A 27,739-nucleotide genomic window follows, 5' to 3' on the forward strand; every position below is an offset into this window, starting at 1 on the left:
ATCACAAATTATCAAATTAATAGACTAAAATGCTATATTTTTTTTAAAAACTAAATTTATTATTTATGAGCATATAAAATTATTTTATCTGTAATTTACAAATAGAACTACTTAATTATGTCATCCTCTTATGGCATGCATAATCTAATTTATCTGTAATTGGATTCTTTACTCTTTTTTTTGAACTCTACTTAAGAACACTATATACTACTATATTTTGTTGAGTAAATATTGTGGACTATATAATTGGCAAGTTGCTTGAGTTATAAGTAAAAAAAAATCTGACACTCGATCTGACTTGTTAGTTGAAATGAGGAAGTTCTATCCACAGGAGGAGCATATTCTCTTTCAATAATGCAACTAGCTAGTTTGGAAGAGAAACACGTGGCATTTCCACGTTAATATAATGATATAGCTAGAGGGGCCGGCCATGCAAAGTAAAACAGCAGCTCTAAACCTTTGAAATGACTCCACTATATCACTACTTATGCCAAAAATAAAAGAGTTGAATCATACATTTCTGAAATTAATTTTGCACTTTACTACTGAAGGATACTGATTCTTATCATTTATTTTTCACTCATTGTGCTTATATACATATACAGATTGCAATTTAAAAACGAGAAGGTCTATTGGTCCAAAAATGACATTTTTTTTTAAAATCTATCTATTTTTTTTTAAAATTGTAAATCTTACTAATTTGATCAATTCATTAAAAATCTATTTAAATTTTTCAAAATCGATGTAATATTTTTTAAAATTGATTTGTTCAAATATACGTCATCCCTATAGACAATTTTTATTTCATTTTTTTAAATTGCATGTTCAATTGCCATGCATGCACAATTAATAGATTTTCAAAAATTAGTTAGATTTTCAGTAAACTTATTATACAAAAATAAATTTACAGCATTTAATTTTTTTGGATAATTCTTAAAAATAATTAAAAATATTTGAGTTTTTGACACTGTTAGATCAAACCAGAATAAGCAAAAACAAAAAAAAAGTATACATCAATTTTCGCTTGAAGATGGGAAACAGTCTGTTTTTCCTTTTTATAACATCCAATTTTTCTTGAGAATTCACTAAATTGGCCTACAATGGCTGGCAGTGTTGACTTGGTTAGAAATTGAGATTTGCACAATAGTACGTAATACCGACCATCCAGAAAAAAATAGTGATCCTTTTCAACAAGTCTCGTTATATTATCACGGCCGCTATTCGTCGATCATTCTAAAAAGATATAGTTAGTTTTAGTTAGAGCAAATTATCCTGAATCTCATCACATATGTTTTATATTTTAATATTTTTTATTTAGAAAATAATCTCTAATTTTTATTTTCGTTAACAATTTAATTTTTTCGTTTGTTTTCGGTGTTAGTCAACCAAATTAAAAAATACATAAAAAATTGATTCTAAAAAATGATTTGGTTTCCATTTTTGTTTTTGTCTACGATTTCGTCCCTCAAATTTAAATTTAATTTACTCATGAGTTCTATAATTTAGTTGACTAACAGTAAAAATAAACGGAGTGACTATTGTTAACAAAATCAAAAGTAAGAGAATAAAATTTTTAAATAAAAAAAATTAAAGTGTAAATTATAATAAATATGAATTTTTTTAAAGTAATTGTTCTTGTTATTATGATGCAATTTTTGTGTTTGTCTTGCTTTACATTAAAATTTAATTCCAACTCTAAAAATTAATCAGACAAATTACGTTTTTCATAAAATGCAAACGGCAGAAACAAAATACTCCATATATTCAGTGACGTAACCACATGTATGATAATTGGAAAAAAAAAAAAACCACATGTATGATAAAAGGGTATATACCCCTTTTCAATTCCAAAAGACTTATAATTATTCTTATAAAGGTTATTTTAATAATATATTATTTAGAATATATAATATATTAATTTTTTAAATATTAATAAACTATATATTAAATAAATATATATTTTTTTAATTTCTAATTTCTAACTACGCCACTGCATGGATCAATAGAAGTCTACCCATAAAATGACTGACAATTATACTTTTTGAGGATAGAATAAGATGAATAATCATTTCTCATACTCCCTCCGTTTTAAATTGATAGGTATTATTTTAAATTTTTTTATTCCAAATTATAGACAGTAATTTATTACTTAAATGTTTAAATATATATGCTCTTATTAATTATAATATATTACATTAAAAAGAAAGAAAAATTCACAATAAACAAAGTCAACACTGCATTAAATAAGGATAAGTGTTTTATGTTTTTATAAAATTATTCATTTTATATATATTTATTAATTTTTTTAATATTTGTATTTGTCCTAAAATTGCCTCTCAATTTAAGATAAAGGCAGTAATAAATATGTCATTTGAATATACATTAACGTGTGAGTACATAAAATAATCTTCCTATGCTGATAAAAACTTATTTCGTATGATACTGAAAATGGACCACCAAATTTCAGGACACTTGTAAACAAGTGGCACTCTATTCTTGCACATCTGATCTGCTCCTTATTATATAATGTGTCATTCGTGGTTCATGGACCACTCGGTACATCTTACATTAAAGCTTTTGCTAGCATACAATAGAAATAATATTAATAGCATACAATAACGCATATACTTTTTTTTATTTAATATATACTTCAGCGCGTTAATTTTTTTTATTTATTAATAATATACCATGCAAAAGGACTTAATGGATTCTGGCTACTGATAGGAGTAAAATTACTCATATATTACCGTTGTTTTACGAGTTATTTACGTGTGTTTAGTGATCATTTTTATGCATATTGGGTCTCATTTCTTTGTTGAGCGTTTCAGGTACTATCACGTAGATTTCACGGAGTTTAGGACCTGATCGGAGCAATACGGTGAAGTCTAAGCAAGATCGGAGTTTGATAGGCGTTTCGAGTTAGTGTCGGAGCTGTTTCTGAGAGTTTGGCTGAGGGAAGATGGAAGGCACGATGGAACCAACGTGCCTCGCATCGTGCCCCCAGTCTTATGCATACTTTGTTGGAAGGCGAGATGGTAGGCACGATGGTGGCATCGTGCCTCGCATCGTGCCTATGTTTGTTTATTGTATTGAAGGAGAGGCGAGATGGAAGGCACGATGGGGGCATCGTGCCTCGCATCGTGCCTTAGGAAAATGTGTGCTGAAATTGCAAGGCACGATGGAATCAACGCGCCTCGCAACGCGCCTTCCATCGTGCCTGTCTGCTGAGTTGTCCAAAATTACGTTTTGGTCCGATCTTTCATTCCGATTCTAAAATTATGAAAGGGCGACTTCGGGACTTCACCAAAATACGAGTCTAAAGCTGACAGCGGGTATATATAGTGGATTTTACAGCATAATTAGGGTTCGCTTAGTTCGTTTACCATTCTATTAGACTAAAAACACTAGATTAGTTTTATTTTCAGTATTAGTTCATCGTTCTTCGATTTGATTACTCTTTGAGCTGGATTTTATTCTTCGATATTATATTGGGATTTTTATGCAAATAAGGTACGATAATTCAGAGAGATCTTTTTCATTGTTTATCTTATCAATTATGAATTCCATATATTATGTTGTTGGTTTATCTTTGATCATGAGTAACTAAACCCATCGTGGGGATTATTAATGGGATTTATGCCTGTTTAAATAAATTGGATTTATGGGTTGTTGTTATTACTATGTTTTAATTATTGTTCTTAATGCTTGAATTTATTTAGCTAATTTATTCATTGTCATGTGTTCTGGTTTTAGCTTGAGAGAGTAAAACTGAAATAGACCAATATAATTAAGAACGTAGGAGTTAATTGCACGAGAGTGAATTGACAAATACGTGTTCTTAGGGTTTGCTTCACAAACATCAATCAATTAATTATTTAGGTTAATTATAACACGAGAGTGAGTAGTTGCCTATTGATTGTTTAATTGACTGTTTTTGCCTGCAATTGCTCGAGAGAGAATTTTAGGTGCTTACGATTAGCCTGAACCTTAGTAAAACAACCAAATCCATATTCCAATCTGATTGAACAGCATAATGAAAGTAAATAATCCCTGCTTTACCTATTATTGTTTAACATCAATTTAATTTCAGCTTTAGTTTATTAATTTACACTAGTTTAATTTTGTCTTTAATTTACACAACAAAACAAAAATATCTTTTCAACTATCCAAATCGAGTCTCCTAGCTGGTTGTATTTAGAAGCTTTCTCTGTGGGTACGATATCCGGACTTCACAGTCTGTATTACAAGTTGGCATACGTACGCTTGCGTATTTTTACCAACAAGTTTTTGGCGCCGTTGCCGGGGAAAGCATATCTTTAACATCTAAGTTAGGATAGCTTGGCTTGTTTTAGTTTTTATTTTTCTTGTTTTACGCGTGGTATTTTGTTGTTTGTGTTGTTTCAGGTACCCTTCTCATAGTGTATGCATAATACACGACGTAAAGGACTACCGCTAGAACCTTTTCAACAAGATCTCACTACCTTTGAGCGAAGTGTCCGAAAATCAGCTCAAAGGAATCAGAATATGGCAGACGAAGATGGTATCCCACCTGGTTTCAATCCTGTGGTGGATAATAGAGTTCCCCCACAAAATCAGCAAAATCTGCAGGATGTGCAGGGAGAGAATAATGGCGGACAGAGAGTACGAACATTGATGGAGTTCTTTCAGCCAACTGTGGGCAACACTACTCATGGTTATTTTGCACATCCTGTACTAGCAAACCACTATGAGATCAAGACAAGTGTCATTCAGCTGATAGAAGCGCGCTGTCAATTTTATGGGCTACCTAATGAAGATCCGAATCAACACATCGCCGATTTTTTGGAGGTGTGTAGTACATTCAAGCTCAGCAACATGACAGACGATGAAGTTTGGCTGCGCTTATTCCCATTTTCTCTGAGGGATAGAGCGAAGCAGTGGATCCATGCATTGCCTAGAGCGGGGATTAACAATTGGTCAGATTTGGCAAAAGCCTTCATGAGCAAGTACTTCTCCATGGCAAAGACTGCAAAGCTGACTAGGGATATTATGCTCTATCAGCAACACGATGGAGAATCGATACATGAAGCGTGGGAGCGATACAAGGAGATGCAGAGGAAAGTTCCTCATCATCACATCACTAGAGAGAATCTGATCCAGAATTTCTACAATGGGTCAACTGAGTTGGGGAGAAGCGCTATAGATGTAGCTGCAGGAGGGTCACTAATGAGGAAGACGACCGATGAGGCATTTGCCCTATTAGATGAGATGGCCATAAATGGATGTACTTGGCCAAACGAGAGGGCAAAAGTACCTGCGCAAAGAGGAGTAATGGCAGTCAGTGTTGATCCAGCTGTGGAGAGTCTGAAAGCGAAGAATGCCTCACTGCAAGCTCAGGTTGATATTCTTATGAGGCAAGCTACAGGAATGACTATGGGAAGTGTTGCTGCAGTTCAGAGTAGCTGTGAAGTATGTGGAGATCCTACCCACGTGGCAAATGACTGCTATATGATGGGACATGCTTTCAATGAGCAGGTCAATTTTGTGGGAGGACAAAGACAGGGCAATGATCCATATGCTGCTACTTACAATCCAGGATGGAGGAATCACCCGAATTTCTCATGGAAGGATACTGGGGGTAATGCCAACAATCAGGCAGGTCCAAATTTTCAAGGAGTACAAGGGCCACAACAGAATCAGGGCAACGTCCAGAATCATGGAAACTTCCAACATCAGAACAATAGGCCCCAGCATCCACCTGGCGTTCAGCAAAGAGAGCAAGGAGAGTCTCTTTATAGTAAGGTGGACAAGATGATGGAGTTAATGTTGAAGAATGAAGCAGAGACGCAGCAAACATTGAGGAATCATGCTGCCACTATCCACAATCTTGAGTTGCAGAATCAGCAGATGGCCCAAGCACTTCAGACTCGAAATCAAGGGGGTTTACCATCCACTACTGAGGCAAATCCGAGAGAGCAAGTCAAGGCGATAACACTGAGAAGTTCAAAAGTGTTGCCTGAACCTCATGTAGAGAAGGTTGTAGTAGAGGCAGAGAAGGAGCAGTGTGAGGGTGGTGCTACTGAATCACAAGTTTCAAAACCATATACTCCACCTCCACCATATGTTCCTAAGGTTCCGTTTCCACACAGACTGAAGAAGCCACAAGACACTTGGAAGTTTCACAAGTTCTTAGAAACTTTCAAGAAGCTGCAAATCAATATCAGCCTGGCGGATGCACTCAGAGGGATGCCGCATTATGCCAAATTCTTGAAAGACATTCTGATGAAAAAGCGGAGCTGGGACGAGAGTACGATTCCATTTACAGAGAATTGCAGTTCAATCAGTTTGAGCAAGTTGCCTACAAAGCTCGAAGACCCAGGGAGTTTTTCTGTTCCCTGTACTATTGGTGATTTAGAAACTGCTAATTGTCTTTGTGATTTGGGTGCTAGCATAAATTTGATGCCCCTTTCTTTGTTTAGACAGCTGCTTGGTGATCAACAGGTCAAGACCACTCCCATGATGTTGCAGCTTGCTGACCACTCTGTCAAAAAGCCATATGGAATTGTGGAGGATGTTTTAGTTAAGATCGACAAATTCATATTTCCTGTGGATTTTGTCGTTCTTGACTATGAGATCGATAAGGAGTGCCCTCTAATTCTCGGACGACCGTTCATGAACACCAGCAGAGCTCTCATTGATGTGAATGCAGGCAAGTTGACTCTGCGATTAGAGGATGAAAGTGTAGAGTTTGAGATGACCAAAAGGGTGCGAAGCGTGAGAAGTGAGGAAAAATGCATGAGAATTGACTGTGTGGAGGAGAGTGAGAATGAGAGCATGAAGGATGTGTTGTACTTAGATTGTCCTATGACATCTCAAGAATTCAACCCATCAAGCAAAGAAAAACCACTGTATAAGACTTTTTGTGGTGTGCCTGCGCAGTCAGTAAAAAAGAGAGCACCCTCGAAACCTCCACTCTCAGCCAAACCGCGAAAGGGTAAACCCAAACAATGGGCAGGGTGGAGGTTGAAATTTTGCTCTAAGGCGAGTAGCATTGATCCAATGCAAACCGGAAACACCAATGTAAGTAAGCTTGTCATTCTGAATATTTCTCAAGTGCGTTCATGTGCAGGCAAGCTTATATCACAGTGGAATGGTCCCTTCAAACTCCGGCGTGACATTGGACCTGACTTGGTAGAATTGGAGGGCGCAAATGGAGAAGTCTTCAAAGTCCTTGCACACTGGTGCAAACCATATTCGGAATTGTCAACTGACAATGGAGGGGAGTATGACACTCCCGATACTCCGAACTGAGTCAGGTGTTATACGGTCAACGCTAGTGACCTTAAACAAGCGGTTTTTGGAAGCAATTCTAAAAATCTATCTTTATTTTTGCTCTCTAGTTTATTTTGTTGATTTTTCTTAAATTTTTGGTTTTATATTAGTTTTATTAGTTTTGCATCGTTTTATTTTCATTTTAATTAGTTCAGATTAATTCCAGGGTGTTCGTGGTTTGTGATGTGCAGGTTCGGGTCTTCCGCGTTCAAAAACGCAGTTTTTTGGCAGTTGTAGCAGCAGGGCGCGTTGGAAGGCGCGATGGAAGCAACGTGCCTCGCAACGCGCCCGTTGGTAAAAAAAAGGGGCGGAGCAGGGCGCGATGACTTCAACGCGCCTCGCAACGCGCAAGTCATCGCGCCTCACCTGCAAGATGTGAAACAAGGAGAAGCGAGGCGCGATGGGTTCAACGCGCGTCGCGTTGCGCCTTTCATCGCGCCTCTTTGAAAAAAAAAATGACACATCCGGAGGGTGATTATCCATCACCGGTTCACGAGCCATCGCCACCGCCGGAGGACATCTAGAGTTTTTCTCCTTTTCACTCTTTCACTTTTTGAGTTTTATTTTATTTTTATCTTTATTTTGGTGCATTGGGGACAATGCATGATTTAGTGTGAGGGTGGGAGAAAACATTTTGTTTTTCTGTTGTGTCTTGTGTGTGTCTTATTTATTTTTATTTTTGTCATGTCTTTACTTTATGTTTGTCTTTATGTTTATGTCTGTAGTAGTCTATGGTTGTGAACCTTATTATCTACTCATGTTTGATGTTTGTTTAGTCCTAAATAGCCTAAGGATAATTGTTATGTCATGATTTCAGAATTATTAGCATTTTTCTTTCCCCTACGTGATGAATAAGTTAGATGTGCTTTTAATTGTTGACAACAATTGGAGAATATAGTTAAGTGTTTCTTACTTGATTTTGACGACATGGGTCATTGCGACTAGGGTGAAAATTCGAGTTTAATGAAATGCTTGTAATTTGATAATTGTTGTGAAATTTGGCATGTGAATTAGGATTGAGCAACGGTGCAAATTGTTGAAAACTTGAGTAAATAATGGCAATGTTTGATATAGTGAATTACATGGTGAACACACGACTAATTTTGTGAGATTTTGAGCCTATGGGAGCATATATTTTTTTTGTGCTTATATTTCTTGTTGTGTGGTTTGAAGCATGTCTATATTCTCTAGAACTTGCCTGTTTTCCGTTGTCATATTGCACAGTTGAGTTGAAAAACATGGAGATGATAAATGGCATTTAGGATTCACCTTTTCTTTAGACCACTTAAATAGCCTACCCTTTTATCTTTAGTTTACCCAAGTTGAGCCTTAGCCTTATTTTTGTTTATTTACACACTTTACACACATTTTATCTTTTCTCATCTTTCCACTTTCTACCTTGATTGATTTGGCAAATTGACTGACATTGCAGGAAACTAGTGTGAGGATGTAGTAACATCCTAGCTCGTGATTTTTTTTTTTGTTTGATGATCTCTTGATTTTTGTGATTATTAGTGTCTCTTGGAGTTCAGAAAAAATATATACGGGAAGCAAAAGCGTTGAAAGAAAAAAAATGTATAAAAAGAAAAAAAAATCAGAATATTGAGTTTAAAAAGAAAAAAAAAAGGACATGTTGAAAAAAAAAAAAAAAAATTGAGAACTCGAGAAAATAAAAAAAAAGGAGAGAATGAGAGATTGTATATTTAGAGAGCTAATGTGATTAATTTTCTGGTTTCCTTTGATCTATGTTGGTTTGTTAAGTCATGTTTACCCTTTCTTTTACCTTGTACCATACCCTCGCCTAAACCCCATTACAACCCGAACAAAGTCCATTTTGATTTGTGTTTTTGACTCGACTGAGTAGTGGAATGATGGATTGCAGGCAAGCTTATGGTAGGATTAGAATGTTTCAATTTTGAGTGCTAATTTTTGAACCCTTAAACACATGAGTGTTAGAGTGTACCTTGTGAGTTATTTTGCCATGTGATTTTACGATTCAAGCATTGTTGTTTTTGCTCATAGGACTAAAACGTTTACTACCTTTGTTTTTGGTGAGTTTGCATGCTTTGTTGAACAATACGTATTAGGTTCGAGTATGAGTGAACTTGTTTGAGTATTCTTGGTGGCATTGATTCATGTCGTAATTTTAAGTAAGTTGGCTTGGTTTATATTCTCTTTGTGTTGTCGGTTTTAAAAGCACGATTTAATTGATTCGTCACTATAGGGGTTTGAAAAATGTTAATTTCTCGGTGATTATTGACATTCTATTTGATTTGGGCTATAACATGATTCGTTTCTTGCTTGAGGACAAGCAAAGGTTAAGTGTGAGGATGTTTGATAGGAGTAAAATTACTCATATATTACCGTTGTTTTACGAGTTATTTACGTGTGTTTAGTGATCATTTTTATGCATATTGGGTCTCATTTCTTTGTTGAGCGTTTCAGGTACTATCACGTAGATTTCACGGAGTTTAGGACCTGATCGGAGCAATACGGTGAAGTCTAAGCAAGATCGGAGTTTGATAGGCGTTTCGAGTTAGTGTCGGAGCTGTTTCTGAGAGTTTGGCTGAGGGAAGATGGAAGGCACGATGGAACCAACGTGCCTCGCATCGTGCCCCCAGTCTTATGCATACTTTGTTGGAAGGCGAGATGGTAGGCACGATGGTGGCATCGTGCCTCGCATCGTGCCTATGTTTGTTTATTGTATTGAAGGAGAGGCGAGATGGAAGGCACGATGGGGGCATCGTGCCTCGCATCGTGCCTTAGGAAAATGTGTGCTGAAATTGCAAGGCACGATGGAATCAACGCGCCTCGCAACGCGCCTTCCATCGTGCCTGTCTGCTGAGTTGTCCAAAATTACGTTTTGGTCCGATCTTTCATTCCGATTCTAAAATTATGAAAGGGCGACTTCGGGACTTCACCAAAATACGAGTCTAAAGCTGACAGCGGGTATATATAGTGGATTTTACAGCATAATTAGGGTTCGCTTAGTTCGTTTACCATTCTATTAGACTAAAAACACTAGATTAGTTTTATTTTCAGTATTAGTTCATCGTTCTTCGATTTGATTACTCTTTGAGCTGGATTTTATTCTTCGATATTATATTGGGATTTTTATGCAAATAAGGTACGATAATTCAGAGAGATCTTTTTCATTGTTTATCTTATCAATTATGAATTCCATATATTATGTTGTTGGTTTATCTTTGATCATGAGTAACTAAACCCATCGTGGGGATTATTAATGGGATTTATGCCTGTTTAAATAAATTGGATTTATGGGTTGTTGTTATTACTATGTTTTAATTATTGTTCTTAATGCTTGAATTTATTTAGCTAATTTATTCATTGTCATGTGTTCTGGTTTTAGCTTGAGAGAGTAAAACTGAAATAGACCAATATAATTAAGAACGTAGGAGTTAATTGCACGAGAGTGAATTGACAAATACGTGTTCTTAGGGTTTGCTTCACAAACATCAATCAATTAATTATTTAGGTTAATTATAACACGAGAGTGAGTAGTTGCCTATTGATTGTTTAATTGACTGTTTTTGCCTGCAATTGCTCGAGAGAGAATTTTAGGTGCTTACGATTAGCCTGAACCTTAGTAAAACAACCAAATCCATATTCCAATCTGATTGAACAGCATAATGAAAGTAAATAATCCCTGCTTTACCTATTATTGTTTAACATCAATTTAATTTCAGCTTTAGTTTATTAATTTACACTAGTTTAATTTTGTCTTTAATTTACACAACAAAACAAAAATATCTTTTCAACTATCCAAATCGAGTCTCCTAGCTGGTTGTATTTAGAAGCTTTCTCTGTGGGTACGATATCCGGACTTCACAGTCTGTATTACAAGTTGGCATACGTACGCTTGCGTATTTTTACCAACAGCTACATGTCAAAATAAATCAAAAATAAACTTTTGATTCGCTTTAATTAAATTAGAAATGCTCCAAATTAATATATAAGAAGTCCTGATTTCCACAATTTATTTTAGACTTCTTTTGTGAGCAAGAGCTGAAATTTATGACCGCAAGGTCTGCAACTAGCTAATAAAATCACCAGAATTATATTAGGGGTGTTTGAATTTAAGTTTCTTTTTGTTCATATCTATAAAAAGAAGGTTTAATATTTTAAAAAATCATGACCTTTTATTCCCTTTTCAATCCTATCCTGACGTTGCAAATCTGTCAGTTTTACTCTATTTTGCATTTTTTCATTTTAATTGTACCATAAAGCATAAAATTGACCTTTTTTTATTTGATAAAAATTCTTTAAATTGACCCTTTTTGCATTAGAGTAACTTTTTATATTAAATTGACCATTTTAAAAAAATATTGAATTTTTATCAAATAAATAAAGGTCAATTTTATGCATCAGGATACAATTGAAATAAAAAAAATGCAAATTGGAGTAAAATTGACAATTTTTCAACGTCAGGGTAGAATTGAAAAGGGCACGAAAGGTCGGGGTTTTTTAAGGCGTTAAGCCTAAAAAGAATGAATAACTTTATGTTTAAATTAAATTATATTTTATCCGATCCATAATACTTATCGCTTTTAATTATTCTACATAGATTGAACTAATAATAAATACTTTCTATTAAATTGTTCAAATTAATTAATATTATTTTTATGTTTGATCGGTTATTTTAGTTTTACTAATTTTTTTGATGAATCACTAAATTATTTATTGATAAAGATAAATTTAAGAAAATAGTAAAGAATGTCCTCTTTTCAAAAGCTATAAATATTATAAATCGAAACGAGTATATATAAAATATATCAATATCAACTTGATAAGCTTTCTTTTATTTAATAATTTTAGAAAACCGATACTAGCTATAATATTATGATTTGGTAGTTAAGTCAACTGATCATGCAATATAAATAAATCAAAGATACACCAAATAATATCGCCAACAAACTTGGTTTTCAAGTCAAAATTGGTGAAAAAAATTCAATAGCATGAGTTTGTATTTTTTTCTTTTCTAGGAAGACATCATAGCAGTAATGTCGGTAACTCTCTCCAGTCTCTACTATACTATTGAGGCTGTCGTTTTCTACTATGCAAGGAATTTCATTTGTTGACGTTCTATTTTGTTCATAGAAATTGAATATATTTTTTATTTAAGCCGAGCACGTTTTATTTTGTTTAAATCCACAATTCATATTAACAACTTATAACCTGAGTCATGTGAATGCAATGATATTTTGTTATTAATAAACTTAGCATGTACTGAGATTACATGCCCCCAACTTTTAAAAATTGTCTAAACTAGTATACACAGATATATATATAAATTAAGACACACATACACACACTATATATATATATATTCTTCTAGATTTACTTCTTTTTCTTTTACAAAATAAATATTATTTCATCTATTTATCAAATTAATTATTATCACTGTGAACATCCCATGATAATTCACATAATGATGAAATTATAAATAATTATCAGGTAGTAGTATTAATATTAACGTACATAGTAAATTATATATGAAGCAAATTCTTAAAAATGATTGTAATTTCCGTACAAATACTTTTTTCTAAAATTCTTATAAATTTTTAAGTAAAGAATTAAAGTAGTAATTTCCGGATTACATTACGTAACAGATAGTAGTAGCGTTCAAAAAGCCAGAAATAAGAGAAACTGCAGCAATGTAATGGTCAAAAAGAAGGAGCACCATCAATTTTATTTTAACAAAGCACCATCAATTCACCTAATGCGTATGGTCGGGGAATTTCAAGATCTCTGGGCCACTCTCATATTTTTTCTCTTATATAAATCCTTGAGTACAAGTGTTACAACTCCCTTTCAAAACTCTCTCTTTCAAACCTACCTCTTAACTAACAGTTAGCTAGGGCTCATACTACACTACTTCAAGCTACTTACAAAATACATATATACAGACAAAACCTATAATGTTGTCTGCTAAGGCTGCTAGTGATTCCCATGGCCAAGACTCTTCCTATTTCTCTGGATGGATAGAGTACGACAAGAACCCATATCACCACCTTCATAATCCTAATGGGATTATCCAAATGGGTCTTGCTGAGAATCAGGTAGCTTACTTACTAAGAAATGGATTTTTGTTTTATGCACTATAGAAATCATTTGAGGGAAATTCGGTTTGAATAAAACAAATTCACACCACATTGTCGTTAATTTGTACTTTTTTAATTTTATTCTCTGTGTTTCAAGAATCCAGCAACACAAAAGTTATATATGAGGTGGTGGCCATGTTTGCATTTATTGTTCATTTGAGAACTATGAGAGGAAGTCAGAAAATACTCCTCTCACTCAACTGCAACGTTAATAAAGAAACTGATGATTTAACATAACAAATTTTCTTTTGCAGCTTTGCTTTGACCTTCTCGAATCTTGGCTTCAACAAAATCCAGACGCACTGGAAATGAAGAGTAACGGAGGTTCCATCTTTAAAGAACTTGCTCTTTTTCAAGACTATCATGGCTTACCAGCTTTCAAGAATGTAAATTTTTTTACTATTACACCCACAAGAAGTTAATCATTACTAAATTAATCATGATTTTGATTCTACTCGTATATTTTTATATAGGCACTAGTAGAGTTCATGGCTGAAATAAGAAGAAACAAGGTAAATTATGATCCAACCAAGCTTGTGCTTACTGCTGGCTCAACTTCAGCCAATGAGACTCTCATGTTTTGCCTGGCTCAACGTGGCGATGCCTTCCTTCTTCCTACCCCATACTACCCAGGGTATTTTTTCTTTAATAATTTCCTTCTACTTATATACACTCTTCTGTAGGATTAAATATTTTTACGATTATCCCGATTATATTTTTTTTACAAAATGATTATTAATATTTTATTTGTTATATTTCCAAAGTATAATAAATTAAATGTCCAATCCGTAAAAGTAGTATAGTTACATGAACATAATAATATTTTACTCAATTCTGTTTAATCATCTGACTGGGATTCGTTATTTTACTCATGCATGACAGGTTTGACAGAGATCTAAAATGGAGAACTGAGGTTGAAATTGTTCCAATACATTGCTCAAGTTCAAATGCCTTCAAAATTACCCTGCCTGCTCTAGAACAAGCCTACCAGCAAGCCCTAAAACTTGGCTTGAACCCAAAAGGGATTTTGATCACCAATCCTTCAAACCCTTTAGGCACAAGCATGACTAGAAATGAGCTTAATATTCTCATTACCTTCGCCATGTCAAAACAAGTTCATATAGTCAGTGATGAGATATATTCAGGCACAGTTTTCGATTGCCCTAATTTCATAAGCATAACAGAAGCCCTAACTGACAGAAATCTTGAAATATCTGACCTATGGAATCGGACTCACATTGTTTACAGTCTCTCCAAGGATCTTGGTATGCCCGGTTTTCGAGTCGGTATGATATACTCAAACAATGAAACAGTAGTTGCTGCTGCTACTAGAATGTCGAGTTTCGGTTTGGTTTCATCTCAAACTCAGTATTTACTCGCAAAAATGCTTTCAGACAAGAAATTTACTTGCAAATACATGGAAGAAAATAAGAAGAGATTAAAAAGGAGAAAAGAAATGCTGATTTTAGGTCTTGAAAATGCAGGAATAAAGTGCTTGAAAAGTAATGCCGGCTTGTTTTGTTGGGTAGACATGAGACATCTTTTAAGTGAACAAACTTTCGAAGCAGAGATAAAGCTATGGAAAAAGATTTTAGGACACGCTGGATTAAATATCTCTGCCGGATCTTCTTGTCATTGCTCTGAACCAGGATGGTTTAGAATTTGCTTTGCAAATATGTCTGAAGAAACTTTAACTGTTGCAATTGAACGCATTAAGGGTTTTGCAGGATCAATCATCAGTGCGACGTCGCTTATGTACATTTGTACAGTTTGATGGATGGTTAGCAAGCAGCTGCTAAAATGTTCACAGAAAGTTCCCAAGTTTCTACATTTACGCATGGCTAGTATGTATCCTCGCGATAATATTTGTTAGGAATATTAAAATACTTACGTTGGTTATCAAGTTGTTTGTTTTTAGCCCTACTTGGTGGAGAAATAGAAGATCATACAATTATCATTGCTTACATATTTAGTTTAACATTAATTATGTAAATTAAGGATTAGAATCCCATCTTCGAATTTAATTAAAAGAATCCTTCCCAGCTATGATTTACAAGTTTATTTTTCTGTCTAATTTCATTTGGCATTGTAGAGTGACAAGGTGATAATATATGGTATATAAATTTGATAATCGGAGAGTGTAATATCATTAAAACAATTAACAACGGATTCAGGGGCAGACTTTCCTCACCAATCTGTCTTTATTTCAGCAACAGATTACGACTGTCACTATTAGAGATGGAATTTAACATTCCGTTGCTAAATACTAGCAAAGACAATATTAGCAACTATATAATCTATCTTTAATTCATTGAAATATGTTAAGAATTTAATAATGGAGCATAATATTAATCGGTATATTTACTTGTCAAAGATTAATTAATTTTTTTGGGTCATAGAATCAATCAATATGTAAAATAGACAAATTTTGCCAATGGATAAATGATACTGTAAAATGATAAATATTTTTAATTTATTTTTTAAGAGATAGAAAATAATAAAATCACATAAAAAAAGTTCAGAATAAAAAACTTAAGAGACCTAATCATTAATATTAATAAAAATATATCACATATATGATAAAAATAAGAATGATTTCTCTGTATAACACACCATTTTTGAATCTTTAATATGAATATATGTGTGGTGATGTTTAAAAATATATTATATAGTTTTGGTATATGACATATGAGCCAGTGTTATATGACGAGTCTTAATAATAAGATGGTATTTTTAAATTTTACTATCAAATTATTTTTCGCTCGAATCGGATAAATTTCTTGGGAGGCAAGATTCTCACTTCAACTTTTGAATAGTTGGTATTTACTTACATTATTTTATCAATAACTCGTACAAATACATACTAGATAATAAATTTAAATAGAGTAGCTATGTTATTTTGATAAAATCACACCTAAAAAGTAAATTTTAGATATGAGGTAGATCTAACCTGTTCAACCGGTTCGATCAATATTTTTAGTTTTTAGGGTACCTCGAACCGGACAACTGGCTACTTTTCGGTTCAACTGGTTCAATTGTCGTTTCGGTTTGATTTTTAATCATTGTATTGATATATCTTCTCCTGAATTTATGTACTGAAATCAATATAAACTGTTATTTTATTTTTCATAATCTAATTTAAAACATCTATGTTTTAAAAAATTCTTATATATTTCATCTATTCTGTGCTTCACCAAATTTTTTGTGTGTTTTACAACTTCCAATTGATTTATCATGGCCCTTTCTTCAAATTATTTTCATGAATATATGATTCTATTCATTTGGACTCATCTTTTGCCATGAATTATTGTTGTAATTTTTTATTTCCAACTCAAAGTTTGCAGACCGTACAAGTGATGAATTAAGATTGGGTCGGCCATTTTCACAAATTTCGCATCCAGCTAAATTTGAAGGACTTGCAAAAGATATCTCAACAAATACTTCAGGCCCATAGTTTTTAGTCTAGGCCCAACTTATAAACCCATTGTATTCCGGGCTTACACTCCCTTCAACACGTTCACTCCAATCAACTTAGCGTGCACCGTACCACACCCTAACACACATAAAAAAACTTAATTCAACCGCCAAAAGATTAAAAAAGTAATTAAAAAAAAAACAGTCTGCTCCACTGTATCTGTATGTTAAAAGAAGTCGGCATGTTTGATCTACCACTTGACAGTTCAATCTATTCCATTCCTGTCCGCCACGTGGCGCATCCGTCGCTCTCTCATGAATCTTCATGATAACTGACCATATGGCGTTCTATTCGCTTCCCCTACTTTACCAAATTTCCACTCCTAATTTCTTTTATTTTTAAAATTTTCGCGTGTGGTACTCGTAAGTACTAAGTACTAGTAAGTAGTAACTAACTTGTCCAGTTTATTTCCTTTCTAATTTACGTTTTTTAAAAAATTCGGCAAAAAAAATTTACGTTTTTGAAAATTCTGTTTAATTTCCTAATTTTAATTTATGGTTCCGGGGTTTACCATTTAATCCTATCTCATTCTACTCATCATTCTCTGTATCACTCGATTGATTTTTTTTTTTTTTATCAATAAAATATCATTATCTGGTTATTAATGTAAAGTTAAAGAAACCGCGTATCAAATGGATTATAAGCTTTTTGCAGAATTTCAATTATTGTTAATATTTTGGTCATTCCTTTCCTGCTTTGGCGAATCAAAGCTTTTTGGCAGGTAATCTTTCTTATTCATTCCTTTTATTCTATTTTTCCTTTTAAGTGCAAAATTTGTTAAATTATAGAGTATGAGAAGTTAGTGAAGTTTATTTATACATGGCAGTAACTGAATTCCGTTAGGATTTGCATCAAAAGTAGAAGTTTATAGTCTTAAAGGGAAATTCAAAAGATTCCAATTGTAGTTGGATTCTGTTTAGTTAAATTTTCATTTGTGGAAAGGTCATAGTTGCTAGAATTCAATTCCTTTAACTTGAGTTGAGGAAATGAAATCACGAGGCATGATTCTTTGAGGAATTATTCAACAAAGTAAATTGATAGAATATTGTAATCATAATTTGCAGATAACAACAGTGGGTGACAACAGATGGACATTGCTGCACTTTTGACTTCAGCTGGGATTAATGTAGGCATATGCATAGTGCTTTTCGGTTTATATTCTGTATTGAGAAAACAACCCAGCAATAGGGTTGTTTATTTTGGCCGCAGACTTGCTTCAGTACGCTTACGAAGCTCCGATGTTTTCTCAATCGAGAGATTTGTGCCTTCGCCTAGTTGGATAGTTAAGGCTTGGGAAACAACTGAAGAAGAAATTTTATCTATTGGTGGTCTTGATGCATTAGTTTTCCAACGCATGCTTATTTTCAGGTTACAACTAAATTTTGTGCTGTTATGGTCGTTTCATGATTGACACTATCTTGATTGTTAAACACAATATAATGTTTGCTGTTGTCTAACTAATAGATATATCTGTTATTTGCAGTATCCGTGTGTTTTCTATTGCTGCGATAATTTGTCTTCTTCTAGTGCTTCCGATGAATTATTATGGCAAAGACATGGAACATAAGTATATTGCATCAGAGTCACTGCATGTATTCACTATAGGGAATGTCAAAGAAGGTTCTAGATGGTATGAGTTTTATTTATTTATCTTTGAATGTTCAACGCATCTATTAAACCATCATTTTCAATGACTCAAAGATGAAAACTTAAACCTGTAGCTTTGTTACATTTATTCTATTCTGCTTGCTTAGCTTAATGTTGTTCTAAGGAGAACTTTCATTTTCCTGATTAAGATTTAGAGGGCGGGGGGGAGGAGGGGTTGAAAAGCGTGCAATTTTTTGTTTGTTGTGGAGGAGCAAATCATTCAAGAGACTTGGACTGGTTGTAGGAACTTTTGATCTGTACCTGGCTATTTTGCAAACTTTTCTCTTGGATCGATATTTCTGATGTCAATCCGGTAGATTTGTGACCCATGTTGTACACAACAAGTTATGGTTAATTATTAATTACGTTCTTTTGGTTTTATCCTTGTCAGGCTTTGGGCGCACTGTCTTGCTTTGTATATCATATCCTGTGCAGCCTGTGTTCTCCTTTATTTTGTAAGGATATAAAAATATGTTCAGCTTTTCTCTTCTTTTTTCGTTGTTAGCTTTCTGACTGTATGCGCATGTGTAAATATGCTATTGTTGCTTAACCTTTTGCCATTTTCTGTAGGAGTATAAAAGCATTACTGAAATGAGGTTGGCGCATATAACTAAATCCTCACTGAATCCTGGTCATTTTACCATTCTTGTCCGTTCAGTTCCATGGTGTCCGGAAGAATCATTCAATGATACAGTGAAAAAATTCTTTACAAATTATTATCCATCAAGCTACTTGTCACACCAAATGGTGTATAGACGCAGCATTATTCGAAAATTGATGGTCAGTTATTTCCTTTTAATCAACATGGTCTACTTTCAATGCAATGCTATTTTTAGTTAATTTACGTCCTCTATATTTAAGTTACTAATTCTTTTTTTAAATAGTACTCATCGAGATTGATTTTTATGTATTCTCTTAGAAGGAGATGATAAGGTAACATTTAACAACTTGGATGTGAACATTTTTCTCTCCAAAAAATTCCTTAAAGGATTTGAAATAAGTTTAAAGCGTATGCTTTGGAAAAAATGTCTTAAAACTCTTTAACTTGCATGTAAGTTTTTGATATCTGAAAACTTCGTAATTTACTATCTTTTGATTTACATTCAAGTTTGTAGCTTGAGTTATCAACATTTACCCATTATCTTTAACTTCCACCCCCACCCCCGTTTATTATGTAAGTAGATTCTGTTGTATACTTATTTATTTATTTTGGTACTTTGTCCATTTCCTTCTTTTTGCTGAGGAGCAGTTTTGATTGAACATCAAACATTGTTTTCTTCATCTCTCTCCTTGTTACTCAAGTATATTAGTTTGTGCGGTTTTTGCTATGGTGCATTAGAGTATTTGTTAATCTCTCTCCTTGTTACTTATGTACAATTGATCCTTGTGCCTTATATGAAGTTGGATGCAGAGAAGATGTGCAGCTTGATTATTCCCGTTCCTGTTGATCGACCAAGTCTAAGGCCATGTTGTCTTTGTGGAAAAACTACTGCTTCTTTTAAGATTCTTGCAAGCGAAGCAGAGACTGCTAAGGATTGCATCAGCTTCGCTGATCTTAATGTAGCTACAAGAGAAAATGTAAGAATCTCGAGCAGTTTAATTCAATAAAGATACAGGAGACATTTGTGATTCTTACTCTTTTTGTGGTTTTTCATTTGATCTCGACCCCTATATGTTTTTTTCTTGCCGAACCTCGTGCTGGTTTTACCATTTAAGGGAAATTTTGTTAGAGCTCTTAGTCCCTTTGTAGTTTTGAACTAAGATGTAAAGAAATTACATGACTAGAACATATACTCAACTTGTGCCTTTTCACTTTTCGAGAGCACTTATACATACAGCATGTATGTGGAACTTAAATTCAGAACCAATTGGGGTGTTAGGTAAATTTATCGGACCTGACAATTGATCCACATGTGTATTGATAGGGAGTAACATCTAGATATTTAATGCTTATTTACCTTTTGTTAAATCTCTTACATGTTTTTGGGTTTATCGTTTTACAGTGCCTTTGACAGCCATTATTTCTTCTTAACTTCTGTTAATCTGCATAAATGGTCGTGTTTTTAAAGAAAGTTTAATTGGTTTAATACAGGAGTGTGCTGCTGCTTTTGTATTTTTTAAGACTCGTTGTTCTGCTGTAGTTGCCACACAGATGCTTCAATCACCAAATCCCATGTTATGGGTGACAGAGTTGGCCCCTGAACCACATGATGTTTTATGGTCAAAAATTTCTATTCCATATAAACAGCTTTGGCTTCGGAAGATAGGAACGTTGTTGGCTTCCATAGTATTCATGTTTGTGTTCCTGATTCCTGTGACGTTTGTGCAAGGCTTGACCCAACTAGATAAGCTGTCAAAAATGTTCCCATTTCTGAGGGGACTCTTAAAAAAGTGAGTAATCTGTTGCTGTGGTGAATGCTACTGTTAGTTACTTGTAGCTTGTGGCATATATTCAAGATATTGCTTCTTTATTGATTCTTTACATGGTTAAGAGATAAGTTTTGACATATTTAGTCTGTTTCATATGTGCAGTTTCAGTTAAATTTTATTTGGCAGCATATGCAACTACTCCCTCGGTCCCAAATTTATCAGAAAGTTTCATACGCACTAGAATATAAGAATGTTAGTTAATTTTAGCTAACTTGTCATTTATATTCTGAAATACCCCTCTATTGGAACTCGAACACATTTATCACATAGTGAATAAGTCCACTAGAGAAGGTAATCTCCATGTCATTTTTGTAAGGGTGTCTTTGACTTTAACTAATAATAAAAAATATTTTATATATGGGAGTCCCAAAAAAGACTTTAATTTTTTTTTACCATTTTGGGATGGAGGGAGTATAAGAAATTGGGTTCTTGATTGTCATAACCGCATTAGACAGTATCTAAAATATCTAGATTATTTAGATCTGTTAACTCAATTTTGTTTAATTTTGATTGTCTGGTCCAGCTATTTGGCTTTGCCTTATTTGGTCTTCCATATTTGTCCTTCTCTGTTGCATTAAAATATGCGAGTTTTGTATCAGCTATCTGGTCTAGTGCTTGCTTTAAGCTATTGCCTTTTTATTTTGTTTGACATCCTCAGGAATGTGTCTGATTAGGATCCACCAATGTTGAAGTAAAATACAAGTTGAACAATAGCATAGTGCCTTAAGTAAATGGAATTGGCAATTTTTTACTCTTTTGTACCGTTCCTCTGACATGTTATATTTGTGAAATTCCACTTTACTGGAAAATTGTACCTTGTCGTAGTTTCAGATAAATGACACCTTTTTTTTTTGGCAGAAAAATTATGAGCCAGGTGTTGACAGGTTACTTGCCTAGTGTCATCTTGATGCTTTTTCTATATTCTGTTCCGCCTGTGATGATGGTTTTTTCATCAGTGGAGGGGCCTTTCTCGCGTAGTGGAAGGAAAAAGAGTGCAGCCTTGAAAATCTTGTATTTCACGATATGGAATGTTTTCTTTGTTAATATTCTCTCAGGCTCTGTTATTAATCAATTGACTGTCTTCACTAGCGTGAAAGAGATCCCTATGCAACTTGCGAAAGCAATACCTACTCAGGTAATGTTTTTCGTGAACTTGAGTTTACTAATCCATCCGTTCATGTAGTTCCTATTATGCTTGCTGTTTATTACTTTTAGTCTGGCTGCTTTCTTTCTTTTATGCTCCTGTATGTTTAATAGTAAAAAGCTGGTTTTAGTTACTACGTTGCTCTTCTTATCTTATTTACTAGTTTAAGATTGTAAAAGTTAGTGCTATAAAGAAGAATAAATCCATGTGGCACATGAAATATAATGGCAAATTTTCTGTTTTGGTAGAACTGTTCTTACAGTAACTTTGGTTAGTTAAAACCTAACTTGTCTCCGGACATAATTTACTTGTTTTGACGTCAAAGGGTAATCTTATGGTTCATATCATTTATTATCATATAGTCATTGCTTGCAAGAAATAGCAATTCTAATAAATTTCTGATATGTCACATGCTTGTGCTTCTTTATATCTACAATTGTACTTATCAGCTGATAAATTATTCAGTGGAGTGCTATAAGAATGACAAGGTTATATCGTTTATGGATCTCACTAAAACAATTCCACTTTCTTACAAGTTCAGGTTAAAATAGTTAATATAATAATGTTATCTCCTATTGCTTCTTTAACAATTTCAAGTTAACATTATCATATCTTCTTGTTTACAAATTTGACATTGTTTTTGGTCATAAAGATAAAAAGAAATTGCATCATGACTAATAGTGAAGTAAATATGTATGATAAACACTACAGGTGAAGATGAACCTGTGTGGATACTTAGAATGCTTGTTAGTATAGTTGAAAAATAACTCTTCTAATCATGTCTACATCTATTTATTGTTCCTCGTGTCACATAGTAAAGCATATTTCTGGACAAACTGTTACTAAATATGAATACAATAAATTACATACAGTTGGTAAGATTTGAACTTGGTCACATCCAATTTTTTGCGGAGTAGTCAATATCATACTGCCTATACAAACTAGTTAAAACATATATAAAAATTCTTTGCTTAACATAAAATTTGCGTCGTAATTATATTAATAAAAGATTAGTCGAAATCCACTATATAATTGTGAAGAATAACTGCTTCCCGCATATGCAGGCTACCTTCTTCATGACTTATGTTTTAACATCCGGTTGGGCTGGTTTAGCCTGTGAAGTGATGCAACTTTTTCCTCTGAGCTGCAACATGTTTAAAAAATTCATTCTGAGAAATGGTAAAGATTCGTCTGATGACCTTATGACTTTCCCATACCATACAGAAGTTCCAAGGATCCTACTGTTTGGCCTTATTGGGTTCACGTGTTCAGTCATGGCCCCCTTAATAATACCTATTTTACTGGTATACTTTGTCCTAGCTTACCTTGTATACCGTAACCAGGTGAAAATCTCCTGTCTCTGCTTTCTGTTCTCATTCTTATTGTGCGCATGGATGGATTAAATTTTAAATTGAAATGTTCGACATCTGAAATAGCAAATTCTGTTTTAAGCAGTAATTGTTCCTTCCATGCAGTAGGACAATTTGTTCTTGCATGTTTTTCTTTAACTGCAAGCTTTTATTTTTTCGAGTTAATAGCCTTACTTCTAGCTACAGTCAGATTTCCTTTATATAGAAGATACCTTAGGGTGCATAAGTGTGCTCTGCTACTTATGGTTGGCAATGTACACCAGCACGAGGATAGCGCCGCCTGTACGAGAAGAACTACATGCTTTAAAAATGCTTATAGCCTATTGTTTGATGTCCTTTTCTATTAATCTTATTCTGTCAGTGAAGGGTTCCTTTATGTTAGTTTCTTCATCTTGATTTTGCAGATACTCAATGTTTATATTCCAAAATATGAAGGCGGTGGGCATTTTTGGCCTATTTTTCACAACACGACAATCTTCTCATTGGTGTTGACACAAGTTATAGCTCTCGGTGTCTTTGGGATCAAAGAATCACCAATTGCATCAGGTTTCATCTTTCCGCTGGTCTTTTTCACTCTGCTATTTAACGAGTATTGCAGGCAGCGGTTTTATCCAATTTTCGTCAAGGACCCTATACAGGTAATTATGGATCTGGATTTTTTTTCTCTTTCTGTGTGTGCTTTCTGTCTATCTGCATATTGTTGGTATTCTGAAGTTTGGTTGAGGTGATTAGATTCTCATAGAGATGGATAGAGACGATGAACAGTCGGGGAGAATGGAGGAGATCCACACACAATTGCGTTCCGCATATTGTCAGTTCCCAATAACAGCTCATCACTTTTGTGAATCTGTATTATCTTCTGAAACACATCAACTTAAAAGTGCCAAGGATCCAGAGGAAGCTAAATCAGGTCTGATGTGAGCATTCAATTGAATATGGATAATTTATTCTTTCTGGCATCAAATCGATTGGTTTCTATATCGTATGCCTCTCATTTTTCAGGAAAGGAAATAAGTGAAGGAAGTGAAACATGGGCTGATGTCAATTTTGAAAAGGAAAGTTGACTCATTCTGTTTGTATATAAAGTAAAATACACTCAACACTGTTTCAGCAGTTGATTACAAGCGATGTGTCTAAAGAGTAGTCCTCATTCATGAACTCAAATGTGGCGCATGATAGACAAATTAAGTGTTACACATGTAGGTATTGGATTGAGGTTGTCACTTTGTAGGAATTTTTTTCTTCCTTCAAGATAGAAAATTATAATTGTATGTCGTTATAGATTTTACACATAATAGAATAGTAGAAACCTTGATTTGTACTATAAATCAAACAATTCGATTATTACTTGGATATTTATTCTGTAAAGAAACAACCAAGAAAAATATATACACAGAAGTAATGAACAGTCTCATTCAGTTGTTCTGGATGTACATCTCCACAGCCACAAAACTTGCAGCAACCCGCCATTAGCAACATGTAGAAGTAGTGCTTGTGGTCGTGTTGTAAAAAATGTAGAGATGACCTTAACAAGAAGGAAGAAGCAACTGACGATCATAAATGTCAAATCCAATCGCGTATCCTACACGATGAGTAACAGAAATCCATCAGATGAAGCATCACAAATACGCAGAGCAAAAACACATGAATAAAATTTACCTCCGGCTCCGGGGCTTGAAATAGTTCTTGCAGTGTCTCTTTGAGAAAGTCGGTCATCAAACAGCCCATAAGAAGACCAATTGGAATCATCAACTCCTGGTTTCTAGAGATAGAAAATATAACATCTGAAACAGAACTCAAAACAAAAAGTGCGATAAGAGACCATTTCAATGCGGCCTGTCCGATAACCATCAATCGCTTTAGCAGCAAATTGGCTGCCTCTGCCCACGGGAATTCTTTCACTGGACTAGGGGAGGCCTCCCATAACCTCTGCTTGGCAGTACTCAATTGTAACTTAACTTTATTCGGATCGCCAAAATTTACATTTGCAATTCTCATACAACACATAGGGGAGAGACGGGGATGAAGCAACAACAAGGGCCGTGCATGGAATTGACAAGGTTGGCGGCTAAACAATTTGATATGCAGCTGAAAGGGAAGCACGTACGTATATTTATGATTGAGGTGATTTAAAAATGAGAGACAATGTTGGCAAGTATATAAAAAATGCAGCATACATAATTTGAAAGTATGAAGCAAGCATTGTATGGTGATTAATTATTGTGTGAAAGTGCAACATTAGAAAGAAAAGAAAAAGGGAACCTGAGTTTTTGGATGTGAAGCAAACAGCGAAGACGCCGGAAGAGCCATTGAATAGAGCGTTGACCGTTGGGATAATTCAGTTGCTATTTCTCCTCTCCTCTCTCACCCTTTCTGGTTTCCGCTAGGGTTTAGCCCTTGTGTTGCGGGCCATTTCAGTTTCATTTCCATTTGGACTTCGTTATGGGCCATGATGGGCGGACATTTATCGGAGTAGATACAGGTTGGGCTAGCAGTTAAAAGTGCCCAACAAATTAAAAAGATAAAATGTTTCTTTCTTTTTTATTTCAACAAAACATTTCTTGTAATTGGAAAAACAAAATGTGAACTGCTTCCGTCATCTGTGATCTACATTAAGCTACAAAAATTGCTATTTATTGTAACCCATTTTCTTTCACAACAACAAGTCATAGAGGTATGAGATTAAAATTTATTGTATGAAATTTCGAGTTTGAATTTTTAATTTACATTTAAAAATTCATATTTAGATGTAAGACTATATAATTCAAATCATCCTTAATTACTTTCCCAAATGTGATAATCTCGTTATTCCCAATTTTGACAATTTGATATAAAAGATACTATATTCTAAATAATTATAATAAAATAAAAACTTCAAAAGTGACAATTTTTTCTTTCGAAAATAATATTTTTTTATTATTTAGCTTAAACATGGTTTATTATTAAGCTCGTGTCTGTTCTATTTTATTTGACATTATACATTAAATTGTTTGTTCTAATTTATTTGACGTTTTTAATTACCAAAGCATTTCAACTATATATATTTATCTCCATCATATCCTTTTTTTTTTGAAATCAACATATTCATATTTATTATACACTAATTTTATAAATATATAAAAAAATGATTAAAGGAGTTGCTATGGGGATAGTTTAATATTTTACACATATATTAATTATATTTATTACTAATCTATATGTATTTTCTTAAAAGTAAAATAACGAGGAAAGAAGGGAATATTTATTAAAGAATAGTACATTTTATGAAAACAAGATAGAATAATAGACAGGACAATTCCACCAGAATTTATCATCTTAGTGAGTGTCACCATCGTTACATAAACAAACAAATTAATTTGCGTATGTTATTCAACTAAATTAATGTCATTAATTAAATATTGGCATGCACCATAATATAAAAACAGATGATGACAATATCATCGTCGTTTGGCTTTTGTCATGGCTAGGGCTTGCTTCTAACCATTAAGCTACTCTTTAGGGTTAATTATCGTCAGCATATTATATTGATTTTCTTTTTATAAATAGTACTACTGTATTGATTTATTTTTTTCATCACAGTATATTATATATTATATTGATAGAATGTGGTTAGAGCGTCAAATTTGAAATCTTGGTTTTTTGTTGAGGACCTTATCTGTTATGTTTGTTCTCCGTTAGAGATATTCCTTAGGACATTACAGGTAGAAAATTCAGATTATTATGCATGAATTAATACATTGCTACTTTACCATGACAGAGTATTTAAATAAACTATATAAAAAGTGTCTGCAATTTAAGCCGGATAATCTCAGAGTATATATGCTGGGAGGGATTAATTAACCTTCAACCGGACCTATGTGTAAATTAATTGGAATTGAAACAGCAATTTATCAGCCTGCATGATTATACCTAAGGCATGGCTAAATAAACATACTTTTAGGTGTTAGAGATAAAATTATTATTTGTATAGTTTCATCTAACTTTTGAAGTTTTTCATATATAGTTTTTTTTTTTATGAAGGTTAAATTCAATTTTTTTTTAAAAGAAGGATATCAAAATTCTTTCCACCTTTTTATTATTGCGCTAGTATCATAATGGGATCAAGAGCTTTGACAAAAACATCTACATAGCTTCAAATTTTGTCAACAAATTATGACCAATATCGCTCACCAAACAGCTATCTGCCAATATTTTGTTTCTTTTCCATCAGCAATTTATGGGTGAATTAATACAAATATTT

The 27,739-nt window shown here is 33.8% G+C and overlaps 3 protein-coding genes and 1 non-coding gene across 5 annotated transcripts; 2 read left to right on the top strand and 2 right to left on the bottom strand.

Moving 5' to 3' along the window:
- Positions 1 to 5,010: 5,010 nt before the first annotated feature.
- LOC126666379 (small nucleolar RNA R71) lies at positions 5,011 to 5,117 on the bottom strand. Its single transcript, XR_007637882.1, has one exon. It is a non-coding gene; the product is annotated as a small nucleolar RNA R71 (small nucleolar RNA).
- An 8,069-nt stretch (positions 5,118 to 13,186) lies between these two features.
- Positions 13,187 to 15,366, top strand: LOC126665477 (1-aminocyclopropane-1-carboxylate synthase 9). The gene is made up of 4 exons (XM_050358294.1): positions 13,187 to 13,391; positions 13,688 to 13,819; positions 13,907 to 14,067; positions 14,316 to 15,366. The coding sequence occupies exons 1-4, from the start codon at positions 13,251 to 13,253 to the stop codon at positions 15,205 to 15,207; spliced, it is 1,326 nt and encodes a 441-aa protein (XP_050214251.1). The 5' UTR covers positions 13,187 to 13,250; the 3' UTR covers positions 15,208 to 15,366.
- Positions 15,367 to 17,057: 1,691 nt separating this feature from the next.
- LOC126676589 (CSC1-like protein RXW8) lies at positions 17,058 to 24,928 on the top strand. 2 transcript variants are annotated; one of them, XM_050370826.2, is made up of 12 exons: positions 17,062 to 17,629; positions 17,973 to 18,276; positions 18,392 to 18,538; positions 18,947 to 19,010; positions 19,126 to 19,335; positions 19,957 to 20,133; positions 20,648 to 20,946; positions 21,844 to 22,120; positions 23,194 to 23,472; positions 23,904 to 24,137; positions 24,232 to 24,409; positions 24,502 to 24,928. In XM_050370826.2, the coding sequence occupies exons 2-12, from the start codon at positions 17,996 to 17,998 to the stop codon at positions 24,561 to 24,563; spliced, it is 2,208 nt and encodes a 735-aa protein (XP_050226783.1). In that variant the 5' UTR covers positions 17,062 to 17,629; positions 17,973 to 17,995; the 3' UTR covers positions 24,564 to 24,928. The 2 variants fall into 2 exon arrangements, with proteins under 2 accessions (XP_055960235.1, XP_050226783.1); XM_056104260.1 differs by lacking the exon at positions 23,194 to 23,472 and having other exon boundaries at positions 17,058 to 17,629.
- LOC126676609 (uncharacterized) lies at positions 24,800 to 25,900 on the bottom strand. The gene is made up of 3 exons (XM_050370844.2): positions 25,762 to 25,900; positions 25,159 to 25,587; positions 24,800 to 25,081 (listed from the first exon to the last, which is right to left on the bottom strand). The coding sequence occupies exons 1-3, from the start codon at positions 25,807 to 25,809 to the stop codon at positions 24,911 to 24,913; spliced, it is 648 nt and encodes a 215-aa protein (XP_050226801.1). The 5' UTR covers positions 25,810 to 25,900; the 3' UTR covers positions 24,800 to 24,910.
- Positions 25,901 to 27,739: the final 1,839 nt, after the last annotated feature.

Source organism: Mercurialis annua, linkage group LG1-X, assembly GCF_937616625.2.
Source record: "Mercurialis annua linkage group LG1-X, ddMerAnnu1.2, whole genome shotgun sequence".
NCBI lineage: Eukaryota > Viridiplantae > Streptophyta > Magnoliopsida > Malpighiales > Euphorbiaceae > Mercurialis > Mercurialis annua.